Source organism: Geotrypetes seraphini, chromosome 1 (assembly GCF_902459505.1).
Source record: "Geotrypetes seraphini chromosome 1, aGeoSer1.1, whole genome shotgun sequence".
NCBI lineage: Eukaryota > Metazoa > Chordata > Amphibia > Gymnophiona > Dermophiidae > Geotrypetes > Geotrypetes seraphini.
The window spans coordinates 507,351,287-507,368,824 of record NC_047084.1 but is presented as its reverse complement, the minus strand read 5'-3'; the positions used below and the strand labels follow the sequence as shown (position 1 = coordinate 507,368,824).

Genomic DNA, 17,538 nt, shown 5'->3' with positions numbered 1-17,538 from the left:
TAGGGTCCACTATGGGGGTTAGCGCTCAAGAAAAGATCTGGGTATCATCATAGACAACACGATGAAACCTTCTGCCTAAAAAAGCAAACAGGCGGCCAAAAAAGCAAACAGGAAGCTAGGAATTATTAAAAAAGGGATAGTTAACAAAACTAAGAATGTTATAATGCCCCTGTATTTCTCCATGGTGCAACCTCATCTGGAGTATTGCGTTCAGTTCTGGTCTCCTTATCTCAAGAAAGATATAGCGGCACTAGAAAAGGTTTAAAGAAGAGCGACCAAGATGAAACTCTTCTCTTATGAGGAAAGACTAAAAAGGTTAGGCCTCTTCAGCTTGGAAAAGAGACGGCTGAGGGAAGATATGATTGAAGTCTACAAAATCCTGAGTGGAGTAGAACGGGTACAAGTGGATCGATTTTTTTACTTTGTCAAAAATTACAAAGGCTAGGGGACACTCGATGAAGTTTCAGGGAAATACTTTTAAAACCAATAGGAGGAAAATTTTTTCATTCAGAGAATAGTTAAGCTCTGGAACGTATTGCCAGCAGGTGTGGTAAGAGCGGATAGCATAGCTGGTTTTAAGAAAGGTTTGGACAAGTTCCTGGAGGAAAAGTCCATAGTCTGTTTTTGAGAAACACATGGGGGAAGCCACTGCTTGCCCTGGATCGGTAGCATGGAATGCTGCTACTCCTTGGGTTTTTGCCAGGTACTGGTGACCTGGATTGGCCACTGTGAGAACGGGCTACTGGGCTTGATGGACCATTGGTCTAACCCAGTAAGGATATTGTTATGTTCTTATGAAACAAGTCTCTTCTTGCTCATATCATAATGTATAACATGAAATAATCATAAAACATTTAAATATTTAACCCTATAACATGGTGAAACTAACAGGACACCAACCTAAGCACAACTTGCACTAACAGACTTGGAGTTCTGAAGATACTCCATGGTCTCTTCACAATTGTAGTGGTTCTCCCTATTCTTGATTGTACTGCACAGAGGAAAAAAACAAGGTACCGTATCTAGAATTCCGGACCTGTCTGAGACACTAAGCATGCTACTGAATACCTGAAAGGGCGGGCTTCCAGAATGATGTGCCTATTTACTAGAAAAAAAGATTATTAAGGTAAGTACCTAATATTTCCTTCTAGTGCAATTTGCACCTCATTCTGGAACACTTGGGACATATCAAAGCAGTCCCCTAGAATTTTAGGGTACGAAAGATGAGCCTGTTGAGAGAAGAATTCATTGTTCAACAAACGACCCTAGTGATCATCCGATACCTATCACCCAAGGAAATGATACACCGGCAGACATGATCTGGAGCTCTTTTCAAGATTTAGAGTGGAACAATTACAACAGACTATATAACAAATACTCTAAATCCTATTGCGTTCTGGACTCATGCCCCCCAGAAATCATGAAAGCGGCACCTTTAGTATTTAAACTATTGTTGATGCAATATTTGGCTCATAACCTAAAAACTGGGAAGTTCCTCTCTAATAATGGTCACATAATAATAACCCCAATTCTAAAAAATTGAAAAGAATCTTCAGCTATAATATCCAACTACAGACCAGTAGCATCCATTCCGTTTATTGTAAAAATTATGGAGGGATTGGTACACACCCAACTGATGGATTATCTGGATCAGTTCTCTCTCCTACATGAAACTCAATCCGGTTTTAGACCGTTATTCAGTACTGAGACAATAATTGCGGCTATTTTAGACAATCTGCGCCTACTGTTTAGTAAGGGCCTTAATGCCCTGGTTATGTAATTCGATATGAGTTCTGCCTTTGATCTAGTAGACCACGGGAAACTGCTGCAATGCCTAGACGCCATTGGTATCAGGGACGAGGTGCTGAATTGGTTCCGTGGCTTCCTTATGTCCCGCACTTATCAAGTACGTTTTAATTATGAACTTTCAGATACCTGGAGCAATCCATCCGGTGTGTCACAAGGGTCTCCGCTATCTCCATTGCTCTTCAACGTCTACATGACCTCACTAGGCACGCAGCTAACCCAGTTGGGGATAAAACTATTTAGTTATGCAGATGATTTTACGATCATCATCCCATTCGTTAATTCTATCTCTGAAACTATTCCTAAAGCTTCAGAAGCCATAAACGTGATGGAGCACTGGATGACAATCTTTAGGCTCAAATTTAATTCAGAAAAGACAACTTTTTTCGTTGCTTCACCACATCCGCTTGACACCAAATCACCACTATCTATATATATAAAATCGGATGTATGTATGTATGTGCAGCGATCACGCAAAAACGGCTTGCCCGATTTGAACGAAACTTGGTATGCCGATCCCTCACTACCTGGGGTGATATGTTCTGGGGGTATCGCGGCCAACCTGCACACCTGGGCGGAGCTACAAACAGAAAATCAGATTTCACCCATTCATGTCAATGGAAAAAATGTAAAAAGCTGCCATTCTCACAGTAATTCAAAAACGGCTTGACCGATTTGAACGAAACTTGGTATGCAGATCCCTCACTACCTGGGGTGATATGTTCTGGGGGTCTCGCGGCCCACCTGCACACGTGGGCGGAGCTACAAACATAAAATCAGATTTCACCCATTCATGTCAATGGAAAAAATGTAAAAAGCTGCCATTCTCACAGTAATTCAAATACGGCTTGACCGATTTGAACGAAACTTGGTATGCAGATCCCTCACTACCTGGGGTGATATGTTCTGGGGGTCTCGCGGCCCACCTGCACACGTGGGCGGAGCTACAAACAGAAAATCAGATTTCACCCATTCATGTCAATGGAAAAAATGTAAAAAGCTGCCATTCTCACAGTAAATCAAATACGGCTTAACCGATTTGAACGAAACTTGGTATGCAGATCCCTCACTACCTGGGGTGATATGTTCTGGGGGTCTCGCGGCCCACCTGCACACGTGGGCGGAGCTACAAACAGAAAATCAGATTTCACCCATTCATGTCAATGGAAAATATGTAAAAAGCTGCCATTCTCACAGTAATTCAAAAACAGCTTGACCGATTTGAACGAAAATTGGTATGCAGATCCCTCACTACCTGGGGTGATATGTTCTGGGGGTATCGCGGCCCACCTGCACACGTGGGCAGAGCTACAAACAGATAATCAGATTTCACCCATTCATGTCAATGGAAAAAATGTAAAAAGCTGCCATTCTCACAGTAATTCAAATACGGCTTGACCGATTTGAACGAAACTTGGTATGCAGATCCCTCACTACCTGGGGTGATATGTTCTGGGGGTCTCGCGGCCCACCTGCACACGTGGGCGGAGCTACAAACAGATAATCAGATTTCATCCATTCATGTCAATGAAAAAAATGTAAAAAGCTGCCATTCTCACAGTAATTCAAAAACGGCTTGACCGATTTGAACGAAACTTGGTATGCAGATCCCTCACTACCTGGGGTGATATGTTCTGGGGGTCTCGCGGTCCACCTGCACACGTGGGCGGAGCTACAAACAGAAAATCAGATTTCACCCATTCATGTCAATGGAAAAAATGTAAAAAGCTGCCATTCTCACAGTAATTCAAAAACGGCTTGACCGATTTGAACGAAACTTGGTATGCAGATCCCTCACTACCTGGGGTGATATGTTCTGGGGGTCTCGCGGCTCACCTGCACACGTGGGCGGAGCTACAAACAGAAAATCAGATTTCACCCATTCTTGTCAATGGAAAAAAATGTAAAAAGCTGCCATTCTCACTGTAATTCAAAAACGGCTTAACCGATTTGAACGAAACTTGGTATGCAGATCCCTCACTACAGGGGTGATATGTTCTGGGGGTCTCACGGCCCACAACTCTATGTTGCTTGCTCAAGGGTGGGTTCACCCAAGAATTTATATGTTCTTGCTCCAGGAGGTAAAACTAAAATTGTTGTTTATAATCACGTTTTGCGTTAGTTGTATTGTATTCATTTTGTCAAATATTTCAGATTATAATTTGAATATTGTACTTTTTATTAAGCTGTAAAAAAATAATTTCATTCACCACTATAAAGTATCTTTATTTGAATCCATTTACAGTGTTATTGCTATAATTAAATACCCGTTCAACGCCGGGGCATCAGCTAGTGTATCAATAATCTTAATTACCCTATCCAACCTACCATAAAGATACTAGGTGTAACTTTGGATCAGTGCCTAACCATGAGAGACCAGGTGGACTCCTTGATCAGAAAGGGATTTTTCACTATCTGGAAACTCAGATCTATTAAAGCTTATTTCGATACAGCGGCATTCAGAACCCTAGGCCAATCCCTCGTACTGAGTCTACTTGACTACTGTAACATCGCTTATTTAGCAATTTCCAAAAAGAACATGCAGCGTTTACAATTGATGCAAAATGCAGCGGTCAAACTGATCTTTGGGCTGAGGAAGTTTGACCACGTGACACCCTACTACCGGCAGCTGCTTTGGCTGCCAATGGAGGCGCATGTAAAGTTTAAATTTGCCTGCTTCTGCTTCAAAGCACTACACGGACTTGCCCCTAAATATATAACTGACCTTTTCGTCTTCTCAGCCAACAGACACATGAGAAGCTCATATTCCAACTTCGTTTCCCCCCCAGTGAGAGGTTGTAAACTGGAAAAACACCATGAACACCTTCTCTCGCACCAAGCAGCATCATGGGGTAAAGACTTAGAACAATTGCTTTCGCCCACTACTTATGAGGAATTTAGGAAACGTCTGAAAACACACCTGTTCCTAAAGTATCTAGACAACTGATCCTCTCTTCTCTCTCTCCTCTATAGCGATTAACTTGTTCTGTTGATCACTCTCTCCTCAAAAATGGATTTCCTGTCCTATTAACCCTCTTTCTTCCTCCCCTCTTAAAGTCAATCAATTTGTACCTTTGCTTAATCTTTGTAAACCGCATAGAACTTCACGGTATTGCAGTATATAAGCTGTTAATATTATTTATTATTATTACTAAAGATCTGAACGCAGCGTCCAACTTGGCTGCTACTTCCACCCTATAAAACTTTCTGAAAGTATGCAGGGAAGACCATGTGGCCACTCTACAAATTTCTTCAAGGGAAACTGCTCTGGGCTCCACTCAGAATGCTACGCTCCTAATGGAATGGGCCTTTGTGGCTACTAGCGATTGCTTTCTGCAGCCAGTGTAAGCTGAGAAAAATGGTCATACGTATCTATCTAGAAATGGTTGCTTTTGAAGCCAGACGGCCCCAGCAGTTGGTACTCACTAGCACAAAAAGATGATCCGACAGCCGAAACTCAATCAGGATTTCCAAACAGTGGAGCACCACTCTGCAAATATCCAGCAATTTTAGAGTTTTGTTACTCTTCTTTGACCCTGTGGGCATGAAGGCTGGCAACCCTACCTCCTCGATGATGTGGAAACTGGAGACTACTTTCAGAAAGAACGAGGGGACTGTTCTCAGTGAAACATCCAACTCCAAAATCCTAAAAAGGGTTCTCTACAGGATATGGTCTGTAGTTCAGACATCTGACAGGCTTATATGACCACCACTAGAAATGCTGTCTTGACTGTCAGGTCCATCAAAGATACCATCTCCAAGGGCTCATATGGAGCTCTAGTGAGAGCTTTCAGAAAGAGATTAAGACTCTATGTTCAAAAAGGTTGATACACTGGAGAATGCAGATGCAATGGTCCCTTCAAAAATCTGGTTACATCTGGGTAAGAAGCCAAAGTTATTTTCTTAGACTGGGATCTGAAGCACAAGGTGTGAATAAACATGTGGATAAAGGTGAGCTGGTTGATGAGAGACCCGCTCCCTTGAGGGAGCCAACCACTGGTCCTTTCTCAAGCCCTTCTTGAAGAAAAGCTAGAACTAGAGACATCAATGCTGTGTCGAGGTCCAGACTCTTCTGGGCATACCAGCTTTGGAAGTGCCTCCAGGTCTTCGCATAGGCAGCCAAAGTTGACTGCTTTTTGGACTTCAGGAGAGTGGAAACCACCAACGCCGAGTAACCTTTGCGCACTAAGTCTGTTTGCTCAAGAGCCATGCCATAAGACCAAAGTGTTCCAGATCCTCCAGGGCAAATGAGCCCTGTGAAAGTAATCCAGGATGACAGGGCAGTCCGAGACCCTGGTCCCTCCTTAGACGGACCAGATCTGCATACCATGGATGCCTCAAACAGTCCACTGCGATGAGAACTGCCAGCCCTGGATGCATCCTTATTCTCCACAAGACTGCCTTTCTTGAGCCATGGTGGAACACATACAGATGCCCTTCAAATGGCCATAGCTGCACCAGAGCAATCAGACCAGCACTTCCTGGCTCGTATCAACTGAAAAACCAAGATGCTTTCTTGTTGGTCGCTGATGCCCTGAGGTCGAACATTGATCACCCTCACCGACTCACAATGCTGTCAAACACTTCCCAGGACATAGCCCATTCTCCCAGATCCAGAGGAAATCCACTTGCATACTTGTCTACTCCCACTACATGAGCCGCCGAGAACACCAGCAGGTGGGTCTCTGCCCACTGGAACAGAATTTGGGCCTCCAGGCGTAGTGGAGCATTCCTGTTGCCTCCCTACCAATTGACAGACCACTGTGGTTGCATTATTCAAGAAAACTCATACTGCTTTGCCCTGCAGAGAGCTGATGAGCACCCGCAGCACCAAGCAAATGGCTCTCAGCTCCAACCTGTCTGGGCAGGAGACCAGTTCCTGCACCAGGTGACCTTCGCAATGAGCTCCCTAGCCATAAAGGCTGACATTTGTCGCTAGTATCAACCACATGGAGATGCAGAGTGGCACTCCCCAGGATAGGGACTGTGGCTGCAGTCACCAGTTCATACTGCAACATGCCTCTGATGACCAAGGTAGGGGCATCTGCAACACATCTGCTTGTGGTGACCAGCGGGATAAAAGCACTTTCTGGAGAGGGTATAAATGTGCCTTTGCCCACAGGACCACATCTATCATTGCTATCATCGACCCCAGCACTTGTAAGTAATGCCAAGCTGTCAGTATTAGCCTATCCTGAAACTCCTTGATCTGATGCATGAGCTTCACTCTGTGGACTTCAAGGAGAAGAACTTTGTTGTCCTCTGTGTTGAAAAGGACTCCCAGATACTCCAGGGACTGTGTCACCTCCAAATGGTTTTTTTCCAGAAGCTTTTGACTCGGCCCAGGCTCTGCAGCAGATGGACCACTCACTCCGCTGCCATCCTTCCCTCAGATTTAGATGGAGCTCATATCAGCCGATCATCCAGGCATGGATGCACTTGTATCCCCTCCTTGAGGAGGTGCACTGCCACTACCATCACCACCATAGTCCACCACCATCACCACCATAGTCCAAAAGGAAGAGCTGAGGACCAGAAGTGTTGTTCCAGAACATGGAACCGCTGTTCCAGAACATGGAACCGCAAGAACTTTATGTGATCTGGGAAAATGGGGATATGCAGATAGGCCTCTGTCAAGTCCCAAAATTCTCCCGGTACCACAGAGGCAATGCTTGATCTTGCCATTTCCATGCAGAAACAGTATCTTGAGAGCCACACTGACAGATTTCAGATCCAGAAATCCTGGAATCTGGCTTTTTCAGAACCACCAATTTTCCCCATGGGGAATAATGGGAGTACTCACTGTGACGTCTGGTGCCTGTCAGCTTGCAGCAGCCTGCCTGCAGGAGAAAGGATTTCTACCTTAAACAGTGCTAGGAACAAGTCCAGTGCTGGAAATCTTTGGGCTGTCGGATGGGCGGACCCGACCAAGGACTCCAACCCCCGAAAATCCATGCAATGCATCGGGGGAGAAAATTCAAAGATGGCTCCTTGATATCCAGAATGTATCAGCGGGTGAGCAAGCTCCCATTGGAATGGACCCTGAGCTCCTGATGGGACACAAAGCAGGCTGACTCAGTAGGTACTCAGAGAGACTGACCTGCAAGTAAACTCAAGAAGGGGACCTCCAAACACCAAAGCCATGCAGGAAAAAAGAAACAGATAGCAAAATATCCGAAGATAATAAAAAGAAGAAGAGAAGATCATAACATACCTTGCGAGTTCACCTTCAGAAGGAAAAACTGAAGAGGGTGCTGTTCTCCAGTGCAGAAGAGGAGGAGTTAAGAGTTTTGAGTGACACCCTTCTGCAGATTTGTGACTAATGGGAAGCAACAGCTATGGTAAAAAATCATTTGTCTTTGCTACAGAAATAAAATTAATACAGTTTGCTGAGCAAGAGGCCCAGGTTTGGCTCTCAGCTCATACTCCTTCCCTTCATATCAGAGGTGTTGTGAAACCCAAGGGTTACTCTCATGGTTGTATCTTTTGATGAAAAAAACAGCATTACTGTAAGTTGCAAAGATACTCCCAGCCAAATCATTCTACTGTCTATATGTAGTATTTGACAGCATGCCAAAGAAGAATATATGAAAAATATGGGAAAATTAATATTAGAGTTTCTACAAAACATGAATGGAAAGGCATATGAAAAAAGCCTCAAGACAGCGGATATAAAATAAAAAACCAAAATAAATTAAGTGGTATATTCCATGTATCTAGTTCTGTATGTCACACAGCTTCAAAAAAGTCAGTCATAGGTATAAACAAGTAAAGCTAAATCACAATATTCATTTCATTTCATATAACAATTTTCTCCATTACTTACCAGTCCATCACACACCAAAGTTCTTCCATATTGTTCTGAAGAATGGTTCCAGTTAAGCCAATACGAACTTTGCATTTTAAAGACTTCATGATCTGTGTCACCTGAGCCTTGGGATTCTTGATCCTATGGGCTTCATCTACAATAACTGCTGACCAGTCTATGCTGTAAAGCAACAGAAAATTTGATCTGCTTTGGGCGCATTCATGCATCAATTTTTTGTGTGTCAGGGCCCATGTTCTGGAACAATTTGCTCTTGACATAAGGCTTGAATCATCTTATCACAAATTTAAGTCAAAACTATAAAGCTATTATTTTACAAAAACATTTGAGACATATTTCTTGTTCAGATTGTTTTATCATAATGAACATTGGATGAATTACTTGAGATGAAATGTAAATTTATGGTCTAGCCTCTATTCTCACTTTTCATTTTATTATATTGTAAACCACTAAGATGGGACTTATCAATTGGTAGTATATCAAAAGATGAATAAACTTGAAAAATACCGTCTCCTATAATCGAACAGGATTTTAGACGTATTTAAAAACGACTAAGGCCTTCACAATGCTGCTGAACGACCAGAGCTAAAAGGGGCATTTTAGGAGGAGTGGTGAGGGCAGGAATTTGGCGGACGTGGGCCATCCTAGACCTAGTTGCACTGCATGTATAACCGAAGGTTTTACAACACTGCCTAGACGGAACTTGGATGTTGTGACTTAGGCCATCTAAAACCAGTTCTAAGTCCACAAAAGGTATTCAAAGTGACCAGATAAGCACTGCAGACACAAAGTAAGACCCCCACACACAGCCCCAGTGATCACAGCCCCCCACCCCCATAAAATATGTAATAACAACTTTACATATCTGCCTCCAGAACATCAGCACCTGGCAGCCTGGCATAGGAAAGCCTAGTAGAGCTGCACAAGGGGTGGCTTAATTGGTCTTGGGGGTGGGTTAGTGAACCATGGAGAGGAAGACCCAGGCCTATAAGCCACTCTTATCACTGCATTCATGGAGAAACATGTGCACCCCCCAAAAAAAAGCCCAAACCTTTTGTACTGCCATTTAAGTGGCTCCTGCAGCCATAAGTGCTATTGGGGTGGTAGATAGGTGGATCTAGTAGATTCTGGGGTTTTTGGGGGGGGCTCACTATGACCTATAAGGGAGCTGTTGTGAGATGTTTATTTGGCACCCTTTTCGTGAAGTCCACAACAGTGCCCTGTAAGGTGCCCCACTACTCTGTTGCCATGTCTGGGTGTCCAGTCCCTTACTTTTCTGGCCCCTCCCATCCCCAAAAGGTCTTTTTCTAAGCGTTTTTGAGTTGGATGAATTTTTGGTCAAAAATGGGGTATAAAGATGGACGACTTAGCTGTCTGGATGATCAGACGGCTGGACATACAGTTGGATGATTAAAAAAAAAAAAATATGCTGGACGTATTTTTTGAAAATGGACCTTTTTCCCGTGTCCGACTTTGGATGACTTGTGAGTTAGGCCAAAATGGACTTAGATGTTTCTTTTGATTATGCCCCTGCTCTTATATAGGATATACATATAAATGTAATTCTATCATTTTGCGCATAAAAAAAGCTATCCATGCTGCACTGTTGGATTGAAATAAGGAATCCAGAGGTAAACACTTTCTTTTCTGTTAAAACAAAATATATTTCCGGGAAGAATCACACAAGGGGAATATGAGTAAAAGCTGGAAAACAACGAAGGAGATAAACCTGTTAGCAATACACAAGTCAATACTCAGTGAAGTTAACCAGAAAGAAGCTCCTACCCACTTTTAATTCCTGTTGACCAGGTCCAGCACATATATTAAGCAATGCTTAGGGGCTCTTTTTCTATAAAGCCAATACAGTTAATATTAACAGCGAAAGTTAACAAGTAAGTGTAAAGCCTAAGCCATAAATGTAGTGGGAGAGGGGGGATGTTGCCCTCTATTTACCACATAGGGTCCAGATTTATGGTATAGTTACTGCATTACATGGCAATGTAGAAAGCTCTTTTGAGAAGGGACTGTTTCTTCTTCTTTGTGACTCTGTGCAGCGCTGCATGCATCTGGTAGCGCTATAGAAATAATTAATAGTAGTATTACAGCCTGAGCCAATAATAAAGGGTCTCTGCAATACAGACCCAGGCATATAACACAGCCTGGGCATTGTCAACATAGTAGTGGTGGTCTGCATCCCTATCCCTGGTACCCGCTCCCATCCAATCTGGCTCTAGGTTCAAAATGGGATTACTGACCCAAGTGGTCAGGCATGAACCCTAGTGGAAGTAGAGTAAAACTACCACTAGGGGTCAGCACTGCCAATTTGAACTTGAAGCTAGAAAGGGCGGCAGGAGTAGAGGGAAAACATTCTTACTCCTTTCTACATCATCAGGGCTCACCTCTGTGTAAATCTCAGGGGTGGGGTCAGATTGTGAACATGTCAGAGAGGCTGTATTTCATAGGGTTTGGTGGGATGGAGGTAAAGATGAGGAGATCTAATTTGGATTTTAAGCCATAACCGGAGGTTATCCAAGCAATCAGCTGGACAGTCATTGCTCATATAATTATCCAAGCAAATCAGCTGAACAAATGACTGTCCAGACTTGCCCAACAGTTATTCAGGTACAAACTCTTCTCAACTAACAGGGTGGCCGCAAGCAGCCTGTTCACAATGCTGCCTCTGCCAGCCGGCCACCACTGCTGTTACTGCCTGCAGGTATATCAGGTCAGGAACAGCTGCAGCCATGAGGTGAAAGAGCACATGTGGCTCGCAAGTCGCAAGTTGCCAACCCCTGTCCTAGGACAAGCAGGAAGCATATGCTGGGATGTAACACAAGTATAGAAAGCCAACCAGGTAATGAGTATAGAAACCAAACCAGGTCGTGCAGGTGCAAGACCGGAGGGTTAGGACTTCGATAGGAAGACAGGACTTAAATGAGAAACCAAGGTGGCAAGGGAGCCCCTTCTGATGATACAGACAGGTCGTGACCTGTTTGGGCCGCCGCGGGAGCGGACTGCTGGGCAGGATGGACCTGTGGTCTGACCCGGCGGAGGCACTGCTTATGTTCTTATGTTCTCACATGTGGGTAGTGTTATCCACGCACCCTGGTATGGACAGTGAAAAGTGTTTGTCACTTTAAAAATTTTGAAAGTCTCGAGACTGCCCTTACCAAGCATGCGCAGTGCCTTCCATCAGCTTGTGGGGTCATCAGTTCTCAATTTTCTGCAGAGATGGGAAGCAGTTTGTTAGATTCTCTCCAAGCGCTTCAAACTTATTTATTTTTTCCCTTAGCATCTAAAATAATAAAACACTAGCCGCGCATGCGCACTCAACTGCGTGCTTCTGTGATCTCTGTTCCGTGAGATGTAGGTCCGTGGCTTTGCAGGAGTGCACATGCGCGAGTTCCCAGCCTTACTTAAGTTCCCAGCACCTACCACTCGCCGCTAGCGCTGGACTTCCTGCTCTCCGTGTCGGCTCTTCTCACCCTACCTCAGACTTAAACTGCTGTTGTGAGACATGTCAGGCGGGGATCGACAGAGTAGCCGCGGCACCTTTTCAAACCCTCCCCAGCACTGCCGCCATCATTGCTAAGTTTTTAAAGTCCTGAAAAGCCGTCGGCCATGAAGTATGCAGGTGGCATACTTCACGGCCGATGGCTTTTAAAACCGCCCCCCCCCCAGCAACGCCGCCATCGTTGGTAAGTTTTTTTTGTTTGTTTTTTTTTAAACATGGTAGTCCAGCGGTATCCCTACCTCGCTCTTGCGGCTGCCAACGCTGGAGGGAGCTTTGTTGTTAAGGCCTGGCTTCTTCGGGCAGCAGCAGCATTTAAAATTTGCTGCTGTTGCCAACTTCAGGCCTTACTCTCTGGCGGGTCCTGCCTACTTCCTGTTTTCATGAAGACAGGACCGGCCAGAGAGGAAGACCTGAAGCCTGGCAACAGCAATGAATTATGAATGCTGCTGCTGCCCGATGAAGTTCAAGGAGGAAAGGGAGCAGAGGGGGAGAGAATGGCTTAGAGGGAAGAAGACATGGTAGGACATGCAGGGAAGGAGGAAGGTATGCCACACCAAGTGAAAAGGAAGGGGAAAGGAAGGAGGAGATGCCATATGGAACAGAGAGAGAGAGAAGGCGGACACTGGATGGAAAGAGAAGAGAGGGCAGTGAATGGAATGGGAAAAACAAGAGGGTGAACAGTAGATAAAAGGGGTGAGAGAGGGAGACAGACACTGAATGGAAGTGTGGTGGAGAGGAGGGACAGCCGCTGAATGGAAGTCTGAGGGGCAGGGGGAGCAGACGTTAGAAAGAAGTGGGGAGAGAAAGAAAGACATTTAGTGGGAGGGAGGGAGACAGAAAGGAAAGAAAAAAGAGACAGGGGCAGGGAGAGAGACAGAAAGAAAGAAAGACAGCGGCAGAGAGAGACAGAAATAAAGAAAGACAGACAAATATATTCTAGCACCCGTTAATGTAACGGGCTTAAAGACTAGTTTTATCATAATTTTGTATTTTATTTAATTCTATTTTATTTCAAGTTGAAACTTTTTGATTTGACAGACTTCTTATTTTGGAGATCAGATCCAATTGGTTCCCCTCAGAACAGTTTACAAAATTCACTGTAAATATATAAGCAGCAAAATCACTGTTTACATATAAAAATCACTTGTGATGGCTGCATCTGATGTGCTTCTTTGGCATGCAGTAGCATGGAGTCTCTTCTTTGGCTTAGAAGAGACTCCATGCTAATTTTTTTTCTAAAATACTAGAGGTTTTTAAATGCTTGGACCTAAATGTCCATTAAGCTGCCTACATGTGCTATACAAAATTGTCTTCCACATGTCTACATAGCATGTACTGTGAGCCGGTGATCCCGTCTTCCAGGAAGGAAAGGGCTGAGGAAGAAATCCCTATCTGGGAAAAAGAAGCCCCTTTCAAACCCAAATAAGAGAGCATAGGAATTGCTATAGTGGAATAGATCAAAGGTCCATCAAGCCCAGTATCCTGTTTCCAACAGTGGCCAATCCAGATCCCAAGTACCTAAATTAAATACCAAGTAGTAAAACAGAATTTATGCTGCTTATCTCAGAAATAAGCAATGGATTTCCCCAAGTCATCCCAATAATGGCCTATGGACTTCTCTTTTAGGAAATTATCCAAATCTTTTTTAAACCCCGCTGATTCACCACATTCTTTGGCAACAAATTCTAGAGTTTATTATACAAGATTAATACTTGAGGCCACTTCCTATCTTGACTTTAGAAAAATCACTAAAAACATGCCTGTTTGATATGTTTTCCTCTTAATCATATTACTGTCAAAGCTATTATGATTTTTAACAGCTTTTTACTTGCCAATTGAGCTATTGTCTTAACTTTTATTGATTTTATCTGATGTATCCTTTTTTACTGATTGTTTTTATTTTGTATAAGACACCAATTGTTTATTCTGTATTTTAAATATTGGCTGTATGTATCCTTTGTGGTGAATCGCTTCGAACTTTTGGTATAGTGGTATACAAGAAATAAATTATTATTATTATTATTATTTTGTGAAGAAATATTTTTTCTGGTTTGTTTTAAATCTACTACTTAGTAGCTTTATCACATGCCCCCTAGTCCTAGTATTTTTGGAAAGAGTGAATAAGCAACTCATATCTATCTACCCTATGCACTCCACACAGCGCTGTACATTTTTACATTTATAGATGGTCCCTGCTCAGAAGAGCTCACAAAACATGACAGAGTGTAGGGGGATGCAGGACCCAAGGTGAGAGGAGTTAGGAATCGAAAGCACTCTCAAAGAGGTGGGCTTTAAAACAGACCTTGAACACTGGCAGAGACAGAGCTCGTCTTAGGGATTCAGGCAACTTGTTCCAAGCATAGGGTGCAGCAATGCAGAAGAGAGGGAGTCTGTAGTTGGCAGGTCGGGAGGGGCACACGTGCATGAGCGGGCCAATTGCAAGCTTGAAGGTCTTCGAGCAAGTCTGCTTGCGAAAACGTCCACCAGAAGGCTCCGTTGGTGATGTCACCCACATGTAGAGAATATGCTGCCTGCTTGTCCTGGGATAAATATCATATGCTACATGATAAAAGCTGAAAAACAGCCGATACAACAACTGCTTTTTCTAATTTAGAACATGGATACAATTATCATGGTTGTTTATAGATCAAAACTGGACATTAAAAGTTCCATAGCTGGACAGCTCATTGTTAACAACGCTGCATAGAAAATAAATTATTTTCTATTCCTACCTGTTAAATTCATCCAAACACAAACGAAGAGTCTCATAAGTTGTCAAGGAAATCTCATACTTTCCTTGTTTGACACGGCTAAGTTCAGAGTCTTTCTTGTTGCCATGCAAAACAGCAACCCTAAAATATCCCCATGCATCCAATTCATCCTTCCAGTTGAAGAGCACAGAAAGAGGAGTCACTATCAGGAACATCTAAAACAAAGCATTCACAACATTCGTTAAAAAGGCTCTTCAGTTTCCATGCTGAAACATGAGATTACCAGAACACATCATTTTCAACTAAATGCCATGTGCGGTTCACCATATATATACTCGAATATAAACTGAGATTTTTGGGCCCAAAAAATGGGGCAAAAATAGGGGTCTCTGTTTATATTCGGGTCAGCGCTGACCCACGCCACCCCCCACCACGACCTGTTGCAGACCTCCTACCTCCCCACATACCTTTAGTATCCCTGGTGGTCCAGCGGTGAACCGCAGCAGGAGCGACCTTCCTTCACTCTTGCCCATGCAGAGCAGCTAGCTGATTGGCTGCCTTGAGTTCACAGCAGCAAATCAGCTAACGGCTCTGCATGGGCAAGAGCGAAGGAAGGTCGCTCCTGCTGCGGTTCACTGCTGGGCCACCAGAGATACTAAAGGTACGCAGAGGAGGTGGGAGGGAGGTAAAAGTTCTTAGAATTGGTTGGACAGGAGCTAGAAGGGATCCTTCCTGTCCGGCCCACTGGTCCACCAGGTCTCATGGCAGGTCCGGAGGAGGTCTGCAAGTCATTGATAGGGGGACAGAGTACTGAACCTGGCAGGGAGGGAGTGGGGCCGAGTGCAGAGTGGCAGGGGAGGGAGGGGGCTGGATGCAGAGCCTGGCAGAACAGCGAGGGAGGGGGAACAGGGTGTAGAGCGTGGCAGGACAGGACAAGGCACTGAACTTGAATATTAACACACACACCCGGTTTATATTCAAGTCAAACTTTTTCCCTCCTTTTTGGGGGTAAAATGCTTACCTCGGTTTGCATTTGGTTCGGTTTATATTCGAGTATATATGGTACTACATAAAATAGTATTTATCAAGGAACTACTTGGGAGTACCTATCTTTCCCAAACAGTGACAATAAAGATGCTTTCTCTTAATGGTTGTTTATGTATGACCATTATTGGCTTTACTTTCAGGGCTCCTATTGACAACATGCTGTACATATCTGAAGACAAAATGACAACCTGAAATATTACTAGCAAAATGGAGGTGCAATATTTTAACAGTACATTCTTAAAAATTATAAGCAAAGTTGAAAGTAAAACAAATGCACAAGCCAGCCTTGAACCTGTGATCTTCCAGAGCTATTCTGGTTTCCATTGCTGCATGAAGACATTAGGAGTACTAACTATACTTGTTAAAATGTTTATTTTATTTTTATTTTTCCTCTAACTCTACTTTTCACTTCTCTATTACCCTCCAGGTACTTTAGTTAGATTGTGAGCCTTCGGGACAGTAAGGGAATTTTTCAAGTACCTTTCTTATTTCTAATCTTAATGTATATTTTCTGTAAACCGCTTAGAACCTAACGGATGTAGCGGTATATAAGAAATAAATTACATTACATTACATTACTCCTTTAAAATTTTATGGGGATGATTTTTTTTTTTTTTGAGACGGCACTTGCCAGTCTGCTTAACATTTGTTGTGCCTCAGGAAGATTTTATCAGTCATGTTTGGGCTGGGCAACTCTGTAGCCCTTAACAATATCTGACTTTAAGCTGTAGTTGCTCCAATAGTTTGCATCTGAGCAGTTTATCAGCAGAGGATAAGCTACAGCATACAAGCCAGCAGCTAAAAAGCGAACCATTGCAGTTTACAAATCTTTGCTTTATGCTGCACAGAAAAATCACAAAGCAACGCAGCCTCGAACATCTCACATTTACAGTGGGCTGGTACTTAAGGCCTGCAACTTTTACTACACTGAGGTGAGGATGTAGAGCGTTCAGCTCCACTTCAAGCATTGCATAAACTAACAGGCCCTTATCAACACAAAGTTAACAGAAACCACATGCCTACCTTTCCAGACCATGATCTCAGACATGCAAAAAGAGCTAAAATTATGAAAATAAACACTATCATTTACTGAATGGCACTAGATGAAAAGTCTCCTTGACTGCACAAATCAAGAACGCAGAGTGTGTCTATAACTATGGTGTGTGCTCTAGAGAACTCTATACCAAGGACAAGTATAACTCGTTCACATGCATATCAATCAGAATCAGAGATGGCAAACCCAACTCATCAGTGACCCAAATCCTTACACAGTCCCCACAGAGAAAAAAGGGGGTGTTAGGACTGTTAAAATCCTTAACTAGAATCTGTTTGATGACAATCTGTCATCAAACAGCACCAAGAAATTTAGAGACAAATATTCAAAAGGGTTATCTGTGGATAAGATGTGGTCACAGATACGCGTGGCATTTGTTAGGGATTAAGCCTTGAAAAAGCTATCCAAGCGAAACATGTTGGCACTGACATCCCTAGCTGGAGCTAGATCACAAGTTAAGTATTAGCTTAAAAACATTAAAAATTGGAAATTAAAAATCAAAAAGATATCTAAATATTGACAAAGTTAAAAGGAATAAATTAGAAGTTACGTTCTTTAAAAACAAAAGAAAAGAGTTTAA

General features: G+C 43.2%; 1 protein-coding gene across 7 annotated transcripts in view; it reads right to left on the bottom strand.

The window, feature by feature from the left end:
- Positions 1-17,538, bottom strand: part of ERCC6L2 (ERCC excision repair 6 like 2) — a 257,095-nt gene that overhangs the window by 190,163 nt on the left and 49,394 nt on the right. For 6 of the 7 annotated variants that reach the window (XR_004537579.1, XM_033928177.1, XM_033928167.1 and 3 more), the window contains 2 exons: positions 14,879-15,072; positions 8,633-8,794 (listed from right to left, as the gene is read on the bottom strand). Coding sequence is in view for 6 of the 7 variants with exons in the window: in XM_033928177.1 (XP_033784068.1) it covers positions 8,633-8,794; positions 14,879-15,072 (356 nt within the window). In the remaining variant the exon portion in view is untranslated. The remainder of the gene's footprint in view (positions 1-8,632; positions 8,795-14,878; positions 15,073-17,538) is intronic. The other variant, XM_033928206.1, reaches the window with a different exon arrangement.